Source organism: Pyrgilauda ruficollis, unplaced genomic scaffold (genome assembly GCF_017590135.1).
Source record: "Pyrgilauda ruficollis isolate IOZ18807 unplaced genomic scaffold, ASM1759013v1 scaffold1, whole genome shotgun sequence".
Classification (NCBI taxonomy): Eukaryota; Metazoa; Chordata; class Aves; order Passeriformes; family Passeridae; genus Pyrgilauda; species Pyrgilauda ruficollis.
Window position 1 is genome coordinate 20,906,107 of NW_024508100.1, and position 21,259 is coordinate 20,927,365.

The 21,259-nt window shown below is 42.0% G+C and overlaps 1 protein-coding gene across 2 annotated transcripts in view; it reads right to left on the reverse strand.

Moving 5' to 3' along the window:
* Positions 1 to 20,890, reverse strand: part of TEC (tec protein tyrosine kinase) — a 43,792-nt gene extending 22,902 nt beyond the window's left edge. For both annotated transcript variants that reach the window (XM_041459083.1, XM_041459078.1), the window contains exons 1-2: positions 20,653 to 20,890; positions 5,468 to 5,649 (exon numbers count right to left, since the gene is read on the reverse strand). In XM_041459083.1, coding sequence (XP_041315017.1) covers positions 5,468 to 5,605 — 138 coding nt within the window. In that variant the 5' untranslated portion in view covers positions 5,606 to 5,649; positions 20,653 to 20,890. The remainder of the gene's footprint in view (positions 1 to 5,467; positions 5,650 to 20,652) is intronic.
* Positions 20,891 to 21,259: the final 369 nt, after the last annotated feature.

Genomic DNA, 21,259 nt, shown 5'->3' on the forward strand with positions numbered 1-21,259 from the left:
CTGTGCAACACCAGCCATCAGGCATGCTGGTAAAATGAGTGCTCTTTTCCATTGTCCAGCTGTGGACTCCTAGATAAACACTTTGATTTTCCAAACAGACACAGATGAAAGTGTGAATGCACTTTGAATCCTTTGAAAATAAACTCCAGGGAATTTTAAGTTGAATATTCAAGATATGAGTTCACTTTTGACAGAAAATGGCTAAACGTACCTAGGGCCACACATATGTGGGTGCTATTTCCACAAATGCCTCCTTGGAATTCAAACCTACACTCCATTCAAGATGAAATCAGCAATTTGAAAAAAGTAATACAAAACTTCAGCTAAATTTTTGCTGGTCAAAAATAAAGAAAGCCATTCCAAATGAGATTTTTTTTTTTTTAATCACTGCATGAAATATTTGATTTTCAAACAAGTTAATTAATTTCAAAATTGCTTGAATTTGCCTATCAATTTGGTACTGACTAGTATGTTTTGATTTCTTGAAAAAAAAATAGTTCAGGAAAATTACAAGATGCGCACCTGAAGCATTATCCTGAGTTTTCAAACCACACACAATTGAAAAGAGATTGCCTAATAAAATATTTCATGCTTGCATTTCCTCACTTGAGCACTACAAACACTGCCTTTGCTATACAGCCAGATTATCCAGCAAAGTCACACTACAGTCCATTACTCCACTATTATTCCAGTAAGAATAGTGCAGTGGTCCTCAAGAACAAGGCCCAGTTTGTTAAAAAATGCCTACCACCTCCCACTTTCAAACTAGTTACTACCATCTATGTAAATGTGTTTAAAGCTGGCTTGGTAAGGCTACAATACATGTTTGAGAATACTGTACATATCTTAAGTCTTTCTGACTGTAGCATAACCAGCAAGATGTGCTTTATAGTACATCTCCATACTCAGAATAGGAAGATATTTTACTTCTTCCCACTTTTATACATTCAAGACCATCCATGACATTCTGTGCTTGGAGACCAATGCAGTTATATCTTATTACAGGGAACTTCTGTCTTCATTCTAAATAGACCTCATCACATTCAGATTTCAATAGCCACTTCTGCAACATCAGGAAAAAATACAGAAAATATTCTTTCCAATAATGACAGCTGATAAACCAATAAGAGCTTCAAGAAACAACATTAGCTCAGCCTTTTTATATGCTTATAATCATTGTTAACCCAATATTGCACAACAGTGCAATGATGCCATTTCCCCAACAGCTACATTTACTAATTCTCAGAATTTATGACCAAGAAAAAAAGACAAAACCAGAACACATCCCAGCTTAAACAGAATATTCCTCTTTTCTGACATTAAAAATCTATCTCCATGACACTTAAGGCACATTGGTTCCTGATGTATTTTCATTTTCAAGCTTCTTAATGGCAATCTTTTTAACAAACTTAAAGGTGATACTTCTTCCACATTTTTTATCCAACAGCATAATGCCCAGAAGGTAAGCAGTAAAAGCCAAGGTCCTATTGACTTCCTACCCAAAATAAGTTCCCCACGATATTAATCATAACTGTAGAGCTTTGCACAGGTGACCTAAACCAGGATTCTCCTTCCTCAGGCTTCTTTGTTTTGAAACCAGTCTTGAACTGCAGCCTCTTCACTGATTCTGTAGCTATGCTCCATCAGTGGTTCACACACCTGCTCCATGACTTACAGCAGAGCAATATCTTTAAGTGAAAAAACTGTATTTCTCCTTCTCATGGCAGCAGTGCAGTTCCAGCTTCACTGCAGGCATGCACTGTCACTGTACCATGGCAGGGGGCCTGATCTGCTTGAAAGGATGTATAGAAAGATTTAAACAAGTAATGAGAAAGCTAAAACAAGATTTTAGCCTGTTGTTAGTAGTCATGTTTAGGAGATAATAATTTATTGCTCCAAGTAAGGTATATGGGACTTTTTCAGTACAGAGGACAGAAAAAAACGGAGAAGTGTAGAGTCTGTAATGTGTAGTTTCTGGTCAAAGAGCAAGTGATGCTCCACTTCTGGCTGCACAGAACAATTAAATCTCTCAGCAGCATTTACATGAACAGTATTTGCTATGGTTGACTGCTTTTTGTTGTCATAAATGTTCCACTTCTGTCACCAGACATACAAAATGTCTAATTCTGTCACTTTATTAATAATCCCAACCTGCCCACACTTTGAGCATTGACTAATCTGGTTAACGAGATTTACTTTAGTCTTGTTTTAAAAAAGAAGTGGTATGATTATTCACGTGCCCACAAATGCTGGGTTTTTCTTGAACTCTCTCTACTGAACTTCCATAAAAGTTAAAATGGAAGAAAACAAGAAAATACTTCAGATTGGCCAACAATCAAACTAGGAATTGCACACTTGTCTAGAGGAGCAGAACTCAACCACCCTTGGCAGACTGCTACCACTACAGTTATGGGATTAAAATGAGGGTGTGAGATCCTCTTGGCTTGGGATTTCCATACTTATCTTACCAATCTGGACTTTGAATACTGCCAAGCCCAAAATTAAATCAGTCTGTACTTATCTTTTCATCTGTCATGTCTTTAAATTCAACCAGCATACACAGTAGTCACATTTATTTCAACAATAAGCCTCCAGTTATTCAGAGGGGGCAGAATTATCTTGATGGCTAATAACTTTTTTCTCTTCATATAAATTACCTCAGCCAGAATGTGCAGCTTACTGTAAATACATATTTATAGCCACCACAATTGGCTTTAAAAAACCCAAGCAATAACCAAACAAATAATTAAACCCACAAACATCTTTGCCATTTAAGTTGACCAGAGATATTAAGGAATAACTGTGCCACAGAGATCTTAGCCTTACAGATGTGGTTTTTTAAAGAGCCCAAATTTTTAGCATGCCCCTTTAAGGTCAGAGCTCACTATTTTCAGACAACACTGTTAATAAAATACAATGCTAATGATTAATGTTTAAAAGAATCTAAAATGAGAGGAACAGTGAAAATGAAAATGTTTTGAGGCTGGAAAGTAATGCATTATGGCTGAGCCAGTCTAACAACCTGCTGATGTCAACAGTCGGAGCATCCTGTTCTCCTCCAGCACCTGGCAGGGCCTCTGGCACTTGTTACATCCTGCACCCAGCTCATGCAGCGTGCTAACCCAGCAGAACACTAATCCAGCAGAAATAAAACCAGATCAAATACCTTTCTGCTGACCTAATTGCAGCCTTCCAGCACCTGAAGGGAGATGACAAGCAAGAGAGAAACTCTTTCCAAGAGCATGTAGCGACAGGACAGTGGGGAATGGCTTCCAACTAAGAGTAGGTTTAGATAAGATTTCTGGAAATAATTCTTTACTGTGAGGGTGGTGAGGCACTGGAACAGGTTGTGGCGGATGCCCTATCCCTAGAAGTGCTCTAGGCCAGGTTGGATGGAGCCCTGAGAAATCTGGGCTAGTGGAAAATATCTCTGCCCACGGTCAGAGGAGGTGGAACTGGATGAACTTCAATATTCCTCCTGACCCAGGCCATTCTATGATTCCATGATTAGAAATTTTTTTCAGAGCAATATGGAATCCAAGAAGGACCAGCATGAAATCAAGCTAGTAGGAAGGCTAGGACAGGGATAAAATGGCCTTTTTCAGCAGCAAACTGATGGCATAGCATAGTCATAATGTATATTTTCAGCCCAACTGGCTGTATCTTAGGCAGAAATGTTTTAAGGAGTTACTGCATCCTCCACTGAGGGCACTGTGGGCTGCCCTGTTCAATGTCACTGCAAATAAAACTGACAGTTTAAACCCCTCTCAGAGAGATCCACAAGTCAGTCTCCTGGAAAAACATTTTAGCCAGAGGACATTAACCTGCAGGGCAAAGGGAAGCTGGAAGGGGAAGACTGGAAGAGGGGAAGCTGGAAATGGTAACTTCTTAAAGGGTGACAACTAGACCTGCAAAACCTGCTTGTCACATTTCTACTTGATCTGAATGTAAGACATGGGATAAGCATACAAGAGACATTTCAGAGGGCTTCTTAGCCCCCACCTCTTTATTCTCTGGGAGGAGACCAGAGTCACCAAAATAGGAGTGACTGGTACACTCTGCCATCATAAAATGGGGGCATAAAATGCCTGACAGGAGTGTGCAAAGAGAAAAGAGCTGGGCTACTGCCAGCAGTGTCCAGTGACAGGGCCAGAGGCATTGGGCACAAACTGAAAGACAAGAGGCTCCACTGAACATCAGGAAATGATGTTGGTCTTTTTTTAATGTGAGGGTGACTGTGCCCTAGCACAGGTTGCCAAGCAAGGCTGTGAAGACTCCATCAATGGAGATACTCAACAGCCAGCTGGACAGAGATACTTGACAGCCAGCTGGCTCTTGGCAACCAGCTCTGTGTGGCCCTGCTTGAGTAGGGGGCTTGGATCAGATAGCCTCCAGAGGCCCCCTCCAACCTCAGTCTGTGATCTTGTTCTTAATCCCAGACTGTGCCCAAGCTACTTTCAGAGAACAAAGTGCTGTGAGCATCTTGTAGCATGGTAAGCGAGCTCAGGTCTGGTGCAACCATAATGTCTGGCAGAGAAACATGCTTAGCAAGCCTCAGCTCTCCTCTACCCTCTTCTTTTAGCACAGGTAAGACAGCCAAGGCAAAAGGTTGCAGGGTTCCCTCCATTAAGCGTTATTTATTAAATGCTTCCCAAGGCATACAGCATGTTTCACAAGCTACTGCAGCCATTTTAATCCTCTTCAGCATTGTGACAAACACGGAAAGTAGCCTCACTTAAGTGGAAAATCTCACCCCCAGCACTGAGGATATGACAGGGCACTCTGAGGGCAGGTGACCTTGATGAAACTGAGTCTGGAGATTATTTGAAAAAATGCTGGTTTGGGGAATTTGCATAGTTTACACTAATGACTTCCTGAGTAACTGAATTTACACAGAAAGTGGTAGTCAGGATGAGTTGCTTGTATGGTCAAAGATAAACTGCTTCCAGCTTCACTTCAATCACCAGGTTGCATGATCCACTCTAATGTATCTTGTCTCTGCTGAACTTGGTCTGCAATGCACTGCTCCTATCAAACGATCTTTCTCCTGTTCAAATGCAGTTAATTGCCAGATGTGGATGTAATGGCCTTCACAGTACACATGGCTACAAGAACTGCAATTGCAACTCTTTCTACCTTTTCCCCAATTCATTGTAGCAGTGATCTTTCATCTCTCTAGAGAGAGAAACAAATCAGCTTTGATGACCACCTCTAAACGCTGTTTTATGTCATTCCTGCCATCCTGGCTATGCACTACTTCTCTTATTGAGAACCAATTCACATTGACTACCAGGTAAGTTATCTACACCTCTGTCAACTTGCATTATAAGTAAGAGAAATGCCAGCTCACGTTAATGGCCACTAATGACCATTTCCCCAATCAGCTCTTGATAGTATGACATACAGTAGGAAAAAAGCCAGTATGATACAAAAGCAAAAAGGAACAAAGGCAGTCTGTGTCTCCTACCTCCGCTCGACCTTCGTAGTATGTTAGCATAGACTTCGTAAGTACAAAAAGCCTCTCTTTGTAGTTTAGGGGAGAAGTCCTCTTCTTCTGCTGTGATCTTTTAATCAAAATCTCTTGTAGGATAGTAGTAGTATTCATTTCAGCCGCTTGTCAACTCTCTTCTAGCCATTGAACAGCAGTTCCTGTGAAGATGAAGAATAAAACATTAACAGATCTTTGGAGGATCACAGAACAGGAGACTTCTGCAACAAAAAGATCTTCTACTTATAAACGAAACTGCCTGAATATACAGAAAGCTGGAGCTCACATGGAAGTTTACAAAAGTTAATTATTAGACTAAAAAGTTCAGGCTTGGCTCAGCTGAAGGCTGCACTGGCACATTCCCAGGAAGCCAAAAGCTGTACGTGACTGGGATGAAATAAGGTACACTGCAGCCTCTGTCACAGAGAATATGGGTGAGAAGTCTGAAATGTGCTCCAGGCAAGCAGCAGTGTACAACTGCTCTGCACCACAAACCTGTATAGAAGTCTCTAACCTGCAGAGAAGTTTTAATTGCTAAGGTCTGTGCCTGTATAATGTCATTTGCAAAGGAGTTCTATATACAAAATTGAAGATCATAGAATATCCTGCATGGAAGAGACCTACAAGGATCATGGAAGTCAAACTCCTGGCCCAGAACAGGACAGCCCCAAGCACCCCACCATTTATCTGAGAGCATTGTCCAAATGCTCCTCCAACTGTCAGGCTGTGATCACTTCTCTGGGGAGCCTGTTCCAGTGCCAAACCATCTTCTAAGTGAAGAATCTTTTTCTAATATTCAACCTAGAATTCTCCTGACAACTTCAGGCCATTCCCTTGGGTACTGTCACTGGTGACCAGAGAGAAAAGATCAGTGTCTGCCCCTTCTCTTCCCCTCTCACAGAAGTTGTAACTGCAATGAAGTCTCCCCTCAGTCTCCTCCAGACTGAACAGACCAAGTGTGCTCAGACATTCTTCATATGGATTCCCCTCTAGACCCTTCACCATCTTGCCCCCTCCTTTGGATGCTCCTGCATAGCTTAATGTCTTCCTTACATTGTGGCACCCAAAACTGCACATAATATTAAAGGTGAGGCTGCCCCAGAGCAGAGCAGGACAATCCCCTCCCTTGCCCAGCTGGTGATGCTGTCCCTGATGCCCCCCAGGACATGGGTGGCCCTCCTGGCTGCCAGGACACAGCTGGCTCATGTTCACCTTGCCATCAACCATGGCTCCCAGGTCTTTTTCCACAGTGTTGCTTTCCAGCCTCTCATTCCCTGGTCTACACACACAACCAGGGCTGCCCATCCCACGTGCAGAATCCCCAGTGTGCCCTTGTTAAACTTCAAATGGTTTGTGATTGCCCATCTCTCTAATTTGTCAAGGGCTCTCTGCAGGGCCTCTTTCTGCCCTTGAGGCAGTCAACAGCTCCTCCCAGTTCAGTATTTTCGGAAAACTCATTTAATATTCTTTCGATTCTGCATTCAAGTTGTTTATGAGGATGTTGAAGAATGCTGGGCCTAAAATGAAGCCTTAGAGAACTCCACTGGAGAACTCCCTGGAGAATTCCACTAGTGACCACTCATCAGCCTGATGTAATCACATTTACTACAACCCTTTGTACCTAACGTGGATCAGTAAATGTAATTTTGAAAATTTACCCCAAATTTATTAATGAAAATTTTCAGACACAAATGGTTGTTTAGAAGATTTCAGTTTGAGAACAAAGAATTTAAGCTTATTTTTCTGAAACTGCTAAGCATATGCCTTCCAACTTCTGTTAAGAAAGACTTCATGCTGACTGTCAAAATCAAGCAATTGAATTCAGACGCTTTTGGTCACTCAGTAATGTCAAGCTGCTTTAAGTTCTACACTATGACTGATACCTGTAAGACAAACTTAGGAGTACATAAAAACCAAAGCACCCACAGCTGCTTTGTTTGCCAATCTGGCTCCAGGGTCCTGCTGTAGTCAATCTCTCTGTTCTTTGCAATGATGCAGCTTCAACACAGCTGACCTCCTTCCTCATCAGCTCACCACTGTCCTGCCATGCCACCCTGCCTTGTGCAGGCGTTCCTTCTGCCAGGCTGGGAAGCAGGTTAGGGAGGGGATCCAACCAGGATTTCATCATGCAGCACAGGCAGCTGCCTGCACAGACACATTAAATGAAGTGGCAGCAATGAAATTAAATGGAGGAGCCAGGAATGAAAGGAGTGGGAGAGGTTGTGGAGAAGCTGTTCCAGAAAACTTTCTCCCCACTCCCTTTTGCTTTGCTCACTTTCTGCCAGCCCTGCCCATGGCACACTTGGGCCTTCCCTGCCTGGAGCTGTGCTCCAAAGCCAGGAGAAGCTGAGGCACAGACCTGGAGAGCAACTCAGGCTAGAGCAGCATGGCTGGAGCTGAGGCCATGGCTTGAAGATGGAACAGCAGCATCTGCTGAAGCACCAGGAACTATGAACAAACAACTGTTTGGCAGGGGTGGGGGGATAGCACAAACCAAAGCACTAGAGTAAAAGAAAAAATAATTCATTCTTCACAGGGCTTACTTTATGCACCTATTTGCTACTTAGAGTATTTCAGAATTCACTGGGGAAATGGCATGCACACTTTTCTTTGCAGGCAACATAACTTCAGCATGGACAAAACAGTACATTTCACAGAATTGTGGCAGACAATCTTGAAAAACCACAAACCTCCTCACAACATTGCCTTACGTGATTTAATTTTTAATAAAATCAAATGTAAATAAACTCACTGCAGTGTGTCTCATTTTGTGATCAAGTAATGGCTGTCACAATACATGAAATGACACTCTGCCATCCAGTCTAATATTGCTACTACTTTTCACTCCCTGGTTTGACCAGCTGAGCTCTCATAGTCCATATCTCAACAGCTGGAAGTAGTTGTTAACAGCTTTAAAATATCGTTTTTTTTCCTAGGAATACCTCTTCATATGTTAAAAAAAATAATTCAGTGGTTTAAATGGAACTACAAAATAAGACCAAGCTAGGATGTATAAGTAAAAGATAATGATTGGACTGCAAGTAGTGATCATTATGAATAATCTACTTTTTCTTATTTCTCTTCTTCTGAAATGCATACACATACATTTTGTTGGTAGTCTGTCATATTGCATTCTGGGAAAAAGGCAGATCTTTTTTAATCAGTAATTGTCTTGGATATGTTATTTAACTACTAAAGCTGACTAATTCTGATTTATTGCCCTTCTAAAAATAAATTGGCAATCTTAAAGGTAATTGCAGAAGGAAGAATACTACCGTAAACTGAAAATACAAACATTGGCCAAAAAATTAAAAGTCAGTATTAACTTTCAGACCAGCTTAATTCACACAAAACTTTAAGGGTTCTCATCACAGGCTCTCCCATGCAAAACAATTCTACCGTTCTCAGTCGTAAAAATTCTCTGTTTGTACTTAAGAAAAACATAATTATTATCCATCTTATCTCTAGATCCCTAGAGTGCTGCATTAGTGAGCACAAGAAGGACTCAAGGTTAACTATGATTTCAAACCTCAATACTGATAATGCTAATATATTTCATTTCTCTACCAGGTTACATTAACATGACACAAGAATCAAAAAGATCCTTTTGACAAAATTGGGGTTAAAAAATAAAACCTCCAGTAAACATCTGCACTTGGTTGCTACACTGAATTATCTCTACTATGAAGATTTCAGCAGATTAGAACCAGTTTCCCAGGTCACAAGATCAGCCTTTGAATTTGGTCACAGAAACCTGCCTTATTTGGGGTTATTTCTAAGTCAATGGCTCCAGATACATTTCTTTTTGGCTAAGGATAACTGAACCCTCACCTATTATTCTGAAAGTTCTTTTTCAGAATAGCAATACTCCATTAATAAGCCCCTGTAACAGCCATGCATACCTCTTAACAAACCCATATATCACTACTTTTCTTCATTACAGTTTTGGACATTTTCTGCACATTTTCCCTGCCCCCACTTCCCCCCAAACACTCCTTTGTTCCCAGACCATCCCTCAGAACATGAAGCTGTTTGCATGACACATTGTTATCTAGTTATAAACAACTGTGGGAGTTTCAGGCTGACACCCAACATAAACTTTTCACAATATGACTGGTGCCAAGGAATTGCCCTGTTCCCTGCCAACTGTAGTTACACAATAACAAAGACAATCTAATTTGCAGAGATGCTGAAGACTCAGAATTATGGCAGAGATCAGAAAGACTTATAGATTCTCAGCTTTTCTCAGGGCGGGAAAACATCCTCAACTTTAAGCATCAAAATACCTGCATCAGCTTGTGTTTCCCATTTTCCCGTTATACAAGAATTAATCTGTACAGCCATGAAGTCACCATACACCTCCTCAAAACAAATGAAAACAACTGCTCAGATAAGCCTTCTAAGTCAATATTGGTCCAAATGCACAAGGTACCTTTTCAGTTGTAGACAGAGCTTCTTATGCATGCCACCTTTCCCAGTTTTCACTGGGGAAAACTGAGCCATTAAGTGATGTGGTAAGCTCAGGTGTTGCAACACTACCCACCCCACATATCTTCTGGTTCCCACTCCCAGCTCCCAGATTGTGTCTGTTTATTGAAACAATTAGTCACTGTAATCCAGCCGGCTTGTAAGAACCTTTAACATTCAAAAAGATGAAAAAAAATTGTACGAAATTTCCAGTGCAATTCTAGCGAGCAGAAAAGAGGAAGTGCATCCAGTCTGATTAGGGCTTCTCTCAGCCAAATGTAACAACTGTCACTTTTTAAGGCACAAATCTTTGCACCACACATAGTCATGGAGGGGCTTACAAGAAAAAAACACATTCTGAAAAACATACATCACAATGATGCAAAAGGAACACTAGGAGGAAATATTTGTAGCTGAAAAGAAAAATGAAAGTAAGGTGGAACTGTTTTCTGAGTTTCAACACCTCCTTAGTGATGGCAAAATGTCCCTAGGAATTTGTGTCCTTCCGAGCAAAGTCCTGATGTTAAGCTGATGGGCAATCAATGCAGACAATCCCTCTAATAACAAGCATCCTCAGCTTTCTGCCTTGGATTTCATGCATTGTGCACAACTGCTCTTTTTCAGATTTAGGACACATCAATCCAAACCCATGTCAACTCCAGATCTGGATACTTAACATTGAAAATGTACCTCCTAGGGCAGTAGACTAAAAAAAAAAAAATATCAAATATTCACTACTTTAATTTGTGAAAGTATCAATCAAAACGTCGATTCTAAAAACCCAATTGGTACCTTGTAATCCGTCCTCAAATCTGTAAGTTTCAGAATATTTTTCCTCCTTCATTTTAATTAGTTCAGATCAGTTTGCTGACCAAGCTCATATTGTGTCCCTGCAGATGTCTGCCGTGGGGCAAGTGAGCAGGCAGCACAGTGCTCCTCTGGGCAGAGAGCAGAAACAGTGCAGAAGGAACAAGGAAAGGAGAACTCCTCACCCTGTTTTTTCTGCTGGAGCTTCTGTTGCTTTACCATGAAACCATGAACTGCGTTATGTGAACATTTACATAAGTATCCAGCACAGGCTTATTTGAATAATTACAACTCAGTGTAAGCAAGTGTTGCAAAATATACTCTTGTATTGCCTGTCCTGCATCTAAAGTTGCAAATTCAAACTCAAAAAAATGAAATACAACTGTTATTAATCCCTGTTCAAAAGGTAAATTTCACAGAAATTCAAATACAAAAGAAATATACTTTAGCAAAAATCTGTCATAATTTAAAAGTTCAGGGAAAAATACTGTAATAATATACAAAATGTATCATATCCAGAAAAAGGAGAAGTAAAAAATATCAGGAAATATTTAGATTTACTTTTTTCCTCTTTTTTTTTTTTCTTTTTTTTTTAGCAGCAGCAGCAGACTCTCAGAAACTACTTCCATCATATGCAAGTTCAGGGTTTTTTTAACTGTGAGAAATGTAATTTGCGGGGACTACTTTCTAAGAGATTTCAAAATTATAGCCGAAGGTTTGCAAAAGCTTCATTTCTCTTTGAAAATCAGCCAAACAAAAAATGGCTAATTTTATATACACAATCAAACCCTGAGAAAATAAAATTCATATTTGCCTGTATGAAATTTAGGTTTAAAAGTAAACAGGCTAAGGGGTAAATCTATGACAACTCTGACTGGAGATTCTGAGACCATGTGATGTTGCAAAATATCCTTTATTCAGCTGAAAGGTACTCATGTACACCACACACAGAAGGAGCATTTTATCAAATCAGAAGCAGTTTTCCAAATTTTCTTGGGAACAGGCTCGCTACATTTTACAAAATACATCATTTGTTTCCTTTTGGCATTGTAACTTAGGTGGTTGGGGTAAGCAAGAAAATGACGACAAGTGATGTCCCTCTTAGGGTCAGTTGGCACTGAAGTGGTTTATCACACCAAACCGGAGCATCAGCTCATCAACCATTGCAAAAGGGAAATGCACTCCAGAGAGTACACAAAACAGCTCAGGAAAAACGGTAAGAGCACCAAAAGGGTTTGTTTTCCCATTACAACAATGATTTAGTTGAATGGCATGTAGATGTTTCCAAATCATTTATAAACTCAGCTGTTGCTCCTTACTGGATTGCCTGCAAGCCATACACTCCAGTTACTAAGTTATCCTTTCACAGCTTTAGAGGCACATTCTTCACAACTAAATTATTCAGGAAATTTATGAAACAAAAATTGCACTATTACCATCCATGATGAAGGAAATATATTCACATGGGCATTTTTTACTTGAAATTATTTAGTACTAAGTTTGAGTTAGCAACACTATGAGATACCATACAAAAGGTGGACTAACCAATTTTCACTATCCTCAACAACTTCTTATATTTTTATTCATTCCTCTAGAGCTGAGTACTTGTAGTTTTCTTATTTTTCCCACACAAGAACTTTGCAATATTTGTAAACTTGCATCGACTATTTTGCCTTCAGTTTATGCAGACCAAAAACCTCTATCATTTATAATGTTCTCTGCTGCAAGACAATAAAGCTGAAAATTAGTTTGGGACATGGGAAAGCAAGGCACAAAAAAAAAAAAAAAAAGACTTTGAAACTTCAGTATTTGATATTAATCCCTGAAAGGGAGACAGAAGATTTTCCCAGGTCCAGGCTTTGTAGCTCATGTTTATTTTTATTCTAAATACCATGTATAAAGCAAAGTGAAAACAGCAAACCATTTTCTGTTGTCATCCAGCAGGTTTTGTCCTCTATGGTGCCATCACCAGGACTTCAGGATGCTGCAAGAAGTTTGACTGTAGCTGGCAAGATGAGGCAGAGCATAAAGAGATTTGCTTAATTCACTTGTGCAGCATAAAGGTCTAGTGAAGAATATTGGCTTGCCTTACCTGCACAAATATAACTGACCCTCACCTGACAGAGAAAAGATAAAGAACAGGAAGGGAAGGACAGGGTCTGGACTGGGAAGAGGCATGTGGTGTACTGGTCCCTTTCACATGTTTATGTACCTTGGAAAGGAAACAATCTGCTTTATTCTGGCAAGTGTTTCCAAAATAAGGCTAAAGAGGGACATGGAAGAACTAACTCCAAACTGGCATGGCATTGGTTTGGAAGAGCAGAAGCAGCTAAAAAGCAGAATCTGTATGCTTCACTCCTACATAGACCAAGGCCACTCCACCACAACCCCACTGGCTGGACATTCAGTAAAGCAGAGTGCTGCCTCAGCCTTTTTCCAAAAATCCCCTGCCCATAAGAAGGGAAGAGAAACGGTAACACCCACTTACTAAAGAAACAGGCAAAGATGAGATTGGCAAACAAAATGGGTGATGCTTGTGCAAAAGATTTTCCTACTTCTCCAGGAAGCTGAAGATTTAGAGGGCTGGAAAAATAAAAGCTCTATTAAATCAGAGGTTGAACCTAACCATGTTAAGGAATCCTAAAGCTCACTATCAAGTAGGAGGACAATTGCTTTTGTACACAAAACTGCTAGTATGAGAAAATATAATCAAATCTATGGGAAAGAAAAATATAAAAAGAAAATAATTCAACAGTGCCTGAGGGTATCCTTTTTCTCAACTACCATAAAGGAGGCAACTTAATTACCTTTCTTCACAATTTGAAGTTGTCTTCTCAAATGTTATACAGTCTCAGAGATGGACATGATATATTAGACCAAAAATAAGCTCAATTTATTTCAGTATTCTAGACACTCTTTTGACATGGTCTAACTAAATTACTGAAATACACATGAATTATGACTGTCTTTATGCACAGGGAATGACTAACACTTCCTCAGTTATTTCTCTTTCCAAACATTCCAAGATCTTTTTTCCCTAAACAACTGCTTGTTCTCCACCTACTAAAGAACTACTTGTTCTCCACCTGCTAGACTCTGTGGAAGCTACAGAGTAAGAAATAATTCAACAAACATGTTTTCACTAGAACACATCCCCTCCGCTACAAAACAAGCACGAGAGATCGAACACAAAATGAACAACCATTTACATTTCAGCTGAGATGCTGTACTGCCCTTCCCATGCGTGGCAAAGCTGTGGTGTTGGCAAGGTCAGCATGCTTATCTTGTGATTCCAGATTCTCTTACGCTGTTATGTTGGATAGGTGTGCTTATTTTGGCTGGGCTAGAGTTAACTTTCTTCACAGTTGCTAATATGGAGCTGTGTTTTGAAACTGTGTTGATTGCAGTGTTGATAATATAGTGATGGCTTTGTTATCGTTGGGCAGTGTTTGCACAGAGCCAGGACCTTTTCTGCTTTTTGTACTGCCACACTGGCAAGGAGACTGGCAAATTAGAAGACACAGCTGGGATAGGTGACCCAAACTGACCAAAGGGATGTTCCAGACCATATGACATCACTTGAGTGGATAAAGTGGGGGGAAGAAGGAAGAAGGGGAGACATTTGGAGTTATGGTATTTGTCTTCCCAAGAAACTGCTTTGCATGATGTAGACCTGCTTTCCTGGGGATGGCTGAACACCTGTCTACCCACAGGAAGAGGTGAAAGAAATCCTTGCTTTTACTTGCATTTTATAGCCACTTGCTAATAAAGTCTCCCCATACAGGACTGAAAAGCCAGGCTGTGACCTTGAAGAATTTCTCCTTCACATAGAGTGCACCCTAAGCAACAAGGAATACCAAAGGACTTCAGCTTCATTCATGTCAATATACACATATTAATTCAGGGGAAAATTTCTCACTGAATCTGAAAATAAACACAACTGACGCACGGCTGTGGTCTCGTGTTTTCCCTTTCCTCTGGTTAATGCAAGGTAGTGAGCATCTCTAGCAAAGCAGCTTGTTATCTCTGCTCTCCTTGGTGTCAGATCTCAGATGTGTTGAGGTGCTACAACTGCTGCAAGTTAAACAGGGAAATGGACTTGCACTTGTCAGGAGTCACAAGGCATTTATGGTCTCAAGCACTGAGGTCAAACTCTTTGACACATGGTGCAACACAGTCATTAATGCTTCACGGTATCCTACTCCACTCTGCTTATCTATGGTGAGACACAAACATATTGGAGAATCAATCAAACATCATCACAACTTGGGCTACAATAATCCAGTCCCATTGAGGTCAAAATTACAAGAAATAAAGTTAAGGCATTGCAAAGGTAAGATTCATGGTTAGGTCTCAGTTTTTCATGGGGAGTGCCTGTATCACATTGAGTTTCAGAGTTCGTTTCAGGTTAAGAGATCCAGAAAAGTAACTAAACCAAATTGAGGGAATTTTGCTGCTTGCCCGTGACTTTTACTTTTTCCTCAGAAAGCTGTAATCCCCTTCATGGTTGGGGAGAGTGCCTTTGTGGGAAGAGAAAGCTACTGTGATGGCAAAGAGGCTGCCTGCACAGAACGATGGCCCTCCTCCCACTGCTCTCACACTCCACAGCCTTTCACCATGCCATTCTCCCAAACACCCTGCTGATAAAACAGACCCTCACAGTTCATCTGACACTCTGGAGCTGTAAATATGTCTCCTTCCAACCACCAAACCTGCTATATTCAAGGACCACTGAGGATAACTGATTGCCAGCCTGCAGCTCTGAGGAGGAGATGGTCCTCATGGCTGACCACGACAAAGCAAACTGAAACAGTCCAGCCAGCCATGGTCTGAATGAAACAGCAAAATCACATGTGGCTGCATAACTAAACATGTAACAGGTTGCATGTAAGCAAGCTGAATTCAAGTTGCAATAGCAGTTTTGAACCAGCCACTCTTAACACTAGAGTGTTAGATCTCTTCATGTTAAAAAAATATTATTTTAAGCATCTTTTCTGGATACAGATGAGGTAGAAATTTTAATTTCAAAAGATCCCAAAGTATATGTGAAATTATCAGTCATGGGGATCTCCCATGGGACAGAAAAAGACCCATTCACCTCAACTCACTTTGCACATCCCTTGAACTGGGTCACACAATTCAAAGCAGGAGAGCCCCCATCCTTCTCCTTCTCCTGCCGTGGCACTGGAGACCACTGATGTGGTCTGCAACTTCAGCTGGGAAGAGATGCTCAGAATAAGGGTGGGGAGGCAGGAAAAACACACACAGTTGTTTTTTTTTTCTGCCAGGGTATGGAGCTTGCCCTGTTATATAGGACATCCTGTAGTTCACAGGACAAGTAGCAACCTTGAATATATTAATTTATGTATTATAATTATCTCACCTACCTAGTCAGCTAGCACAGTGAATCCAACAAGATTTGTTCACAGGGCTGCCTAGGACAGATTTGCAATGTTCAGCTAAAATGAAACGGCAGATATCACCTGGGTCTGATGGTGAGCTATGTGGCTATCCTGTGGAGGGAAGGAAACAAAAAAAAAACCCCAGAAACAACAAAGACAGCCTTTTTTTGTTTCATAAACATAAATGGTCAGCAGTTTGTCCCAGTCTAGTGTACAGTGCACTCTCTGGAAGTGCCCCTAGAAGGGTAGGGTCCCAGTGTCGTGGCCAGACCCTCTTTCAGAAGGAAGAATCCTACTTCCGTTACTACCCAAAGCCAGGTTTTTTTGCCCTACATTCAACTGAAAACAAGGCCTAGATCTTACAAGTTAATCAGATCACAGCTTGTAATAGGCACAAGGCTGAACAAAACCCCTCCTCACAGGAAACTCAGCTGTGACCTACTTGAGCCTACATAAAGTTATACCCTATGTGTGGCAAAGTGGTACCCATTCACGTGTCTGCTGATAAGAGAAATGGAAATGAGAAAAAGCAGGAGTGCCAAGAAAGCCTTTGTTCAGGTCTCACACGCCTCAGCACACTACTTTTTTTCCCTTTTTTCCTGCGTTTGTTTAATGTTGCATAGGATTTTTACCTTAAGAGGCGAAGGGGGGTAGCCCAGTTGGCAGCTTGGTGCTTTGCTTCAGCAGAGGAGCTGTGACTGCAAACATGGGCAAACACTTCTCCTTCCCCTCACCAAAACCTGAGTCCCACAGCTGATGGGAAGCAGCTCTTGTACATCAGCTGGTGGCCAGGCTCAGACCCTCCCAGAGCAACTCCTCTCTCTGCAGCAGGCTCCTGAAAACCCTATCTCCTGCCCACCATGCAAGGCAGGACCACACCACGCTAAGCATGAGCTTTACTGAACTGCCCAGAACACAGGACAGTCATGCAACCAAGAGGTGTCTTTTCAGCAATAGCATTTCCTCCTAAATGTTTGGGTATTGTCCAAACCAAAGACAACTTCTAGGTGAAAGAAGAAGTTTACCTTACTTCTAAGAAAGGTAAACCCTGCCCATGATGGACAGACCTACTCTCAGGAGACTTCCGTAATTCTTCCCAAGATTTCATGACCCCATCTGTGTCACTTGTGGCCACTTCACAGTACTTGTAAGAAATGGCTCTCTCTCCATCCCACCTCCATGCCCAGGAAATGCAAAAACCTGCTCCCCTCCCCACAAAGCACCTTCTGCAATGAGACTATCGTCACGCTGGTACGTAGTTGCCTACCTATTTTTCAAGGTTTTATCTCACATGTTGTTTTCCCTGACTCTGAATCATAGCCCATGGGGCTTAGCCAGGGCAGGGGATGACTGAGAACTGCCAGTGCCGTCATGGCCACGGGGCAGTGCTCAGCTCCCCAGTTCCTCTTCTGCCACACCAGACAAAGAGCAGACGTGTCCACCCAAACACTCATTTCCCTCACTTGCACATGTTTTCTTTCCTAATGCTTTTTCCTTTAGAAAATACACTAGAAAAACAGACCAGAAGCAGGAGAGCAGGATGCTCCTCTGCCTGAGGGCTGGCAGAGCAAGCTGGTGATTTGCTGCTAGAAGTAAACTGCTTCATTAACAAAAATATATTTCTTGAGAGCTGAGAGACCATTTGGTAAAACACCGGTGCAATTTCATAGGTTTCTGGAGAGTTGTGTTCCATTATATCAGTAATACCTCTAATGAATGTCTAGTGCTAGCATGAAGTCCTGGCCAGGAGAATTAGGGTAAATTGGGCTGATCCCTCTGCAGTAAGGAGCAGGATTCAGACAGTGTAGTGAGAGCCTTTCCCTTGCATTTTGCATAATGGAGAAAGCTATGGGTATCAGCAGGTCATTTAATGAATTTCATCATTCTAATTTCCATGGTGCAGCAACTGACTGACCACTGCCAACACTTTCTAGACAAGGTATCAGTAATTCTGCGCAGATAGATGCATCTAGATGATAATAAAAATATATGTAGCAAAAATACAAAAATATATTATATATGTCCTTCAGGAGCACATATGTAATTAGAAACACAAAAGCCTGAGGTGGTGGACCTTTCTTCATCATGCCAACTTGTACTCCACTGTTTGAGTACTGTTTTCCATATTTTTCAGTTTTTATAGTTCTTTGTACTATTTCTGCAGGAGAGTCATTGTAGACTGCTACAACTGATTCTTTGGCATGCACAAATCTTCCTTTTTCGAAGAACGGTTCCAAGTTCAGCAGCAAAAAGGTAATAAGTTACTGAAAAAAGTCAAACTAAGCAAAAGTAGAAAAACATCTTAGACATCAATGGTTAACAAAGGCTAAAGACTGTTTTCCATGACCTTTGCATTGACAGCAGGCAGCACAGACTTCTATTGTCTAAGAAACAGAAAATGTTTTGCATATTTGAGGTATAAATATTTGTATCAAACTTACACTATTCTGCACCTTATCTTGGGCATCCAGTTTATAAGCTAACACAATGAAGAGATAATCAAATCTACAACAAGTTGCACCTATACTTGGTGGGGGGGGGAAGAATTTTCTTCGTGCTTCTAAGTAATTCTATTAAATTAACCACTTCCCAGTTATTTTAACTTCATTACAGGTTATCACATATCATGGTGTTTCTGAATACAATGTTGTTTCAGGGCAAGATGAAAAAATATAGAGCTAATATTGTTTTATCAGCTTTGTTATTTTTCTCTTTTTTTATCTACTGTAGACAGCCTAGTGGATACACTACAATGCCAAATCCACAATGACTACAGCTAAGCATTAAAATGTGATTTAACTTAGGACATAGTTCAAACTGCCTCACAGTAAGTGTTTTTTAAATATTTCAAAGACTTTAAAAACTCCACATTAACATTAAAAAAAAAAGGTGGAACTCCTATAAATTTTGAAGGGCTAAAAAAAGCAGGTCTGGCAGTTGATACCCAGAGTTCCTTCAAGACTGAGGTGTAACTGCCAGTATGGTTTTGATTTGCACACCTATGAGATTATCTTATCAAAACAAAAAACATGCCAAACATAATCACACTGCTCTGCTTTCAGTGGTTTCAGCAGGAAAGCTCACATAGAAATCAACCTTTTGGTTCAAAACAATTGTAATATTCATTTAGAAATTTACAGGAATATATAAGGCACCCTTTCAAGAACTAGGTGCAGAGATAAATGTGATCATTTCACGATAAAATGTATTTCACAACAAATAAAACATAAAATAAACCCTATAGAAACATGAAACATACCAGAGGAGAGTCTGATAGTAAATGGGCTCTTTCCTGCTGCAGTCCCCTTACAAACCATAACCACCGTAAGTAACTCCCTGTCTGGGAGCTACCTCCCCACCTACAAGAGCAGTACCCAGCAAACAAGACCAGGACACCTAAAGGGCCTCCTCTGCACAGGTGAAACGATCTGAGCAGCAGAGGTGAAATGATCTGAGCAGCACAGCTGCTCTGTGTGCCAAAAGGAAAGAAAAGCACGTGCTTTCTGATAGCCTAAAATACTCTAAACATTTATATAACAGCAGTAAGTAATAACCTATCTTCCTTTCTCTGAGGAATTCTGAGAAACTGAACAAAACATCATCTTCTATCAAAGGTGAGACAGTCAGAATATCAGAAACACATACTCTAAAATGAAAACAAATGCTCCAGAAGCAAGTACTCGCAACACAGCTTTTTGCCTGCATCTCTACTACAGTCAGTTTTTCCATCTATAAAAGCTACATGTATTTGACTCATGAAACCACTCTGAGTATTTCAGATTATCATCTGTCATTTCAAGCAGGGAACTCATGGCCATGCCTGTACTAAAGGTTCAGTTTACAGCTCAAATAACTACCCATTCCAACTTTTAAGTGTGCAGAAAGGAAACCTGTTGAAAAGCACCACGCGAGTCTCGTCACCTACTGAGCAAGCAGCAGGTGCGCTGTATCCCAGCAGGAGGCTATGCAAGTTCATTCACTGCCAAGAAAGGGTAACCCGGTGTGGGACAGAAAGCAGGAGGAATTATTAGGATAGCTGAACTCAACAGAAGGCAATTCTTCCCTTGAGACGAGGTGAAACAGCCTCAGCAAAGCACTGCGGTTGCATGGAGCTAAGGCTCAGAGGAGAAAGTCGCACAAAGAAAGAAATACTCATCAGTGTTGGCTGTCAAATGGATTTGGCAGGCTGGGCCACAACCCCTTTATATTACACAGTTAGAGCAATTTTAAGCAAAGGTTAAAAGCCAGCTTTTTGTCACCGCTCCCGCTCACGGCTGCTGTGACGCCTGTGCGCCGAGGCAGCAGCCCCTCCGCTCCGGCGGTGCCGCACCCTCGGGCCCGGAGCGGCGGCGGCAGGGGGGCTCCGTGCGCCGGCACCCCCGGGCAGCTGCCCGCCGTGCCAGCGCTGGGGCAGCCCCGCCGGCGCATTGCTGCACGGACCCGCTCCGCTCCGCTCCCTCAGCGGGCCGGCAGCCCGGCTTGCCTTACCTGCCCCACCTGCGTGCCCCGCCGCGGTCGCGGAAGGAGTCCGAGCGCCGGCGGCGTGGAGGGCGGCGGAAGGAGGGAGGGAGGAAGGGAGAGAGGCACCGCACTGCCTCGCTCCGGCCCGGGAAGGCGGCACCACCTCCTCCTCCTCCTCCTCCCGCCGAGCGCGGCTCCCCGCGGAGGAAGCAGCGGGGACAGCCCCGCGCGGGGCGGCCGCGCTTGTCTGGGCGCCCTCCGCGCTCGGGGCGGGTGCGGCACTGCGAGAAGCTGAACTGAGGTGTTCCACACCCACTAGATCCGTCGGGAGCTGCCTGGAATCCTGTCCGTGAAGTTCAAGAAAAAGACAAATTACGTAATTCGGAGCAGGTTGCAAACGCTCCCTCAAAATCTAGGTTTTTGGCCCCAGATGGCTGTAAATTGTGTGAAAGCTGTGCTTTGACTACAGCATTTCTCTTACCAAGCCACAGTGAGAATGAGCGCTCGCAGGGCTCCGGGCTGGTGTGGCGGTGGGCACGGCATTCCCTCATCCCGAGTGGGCTGTGCACCCCGAGGCTGCTCCTCTTTAACGCCCATCGCAGATCTGCTCGTGTCCCAGTGCCCCCGGGCTTAC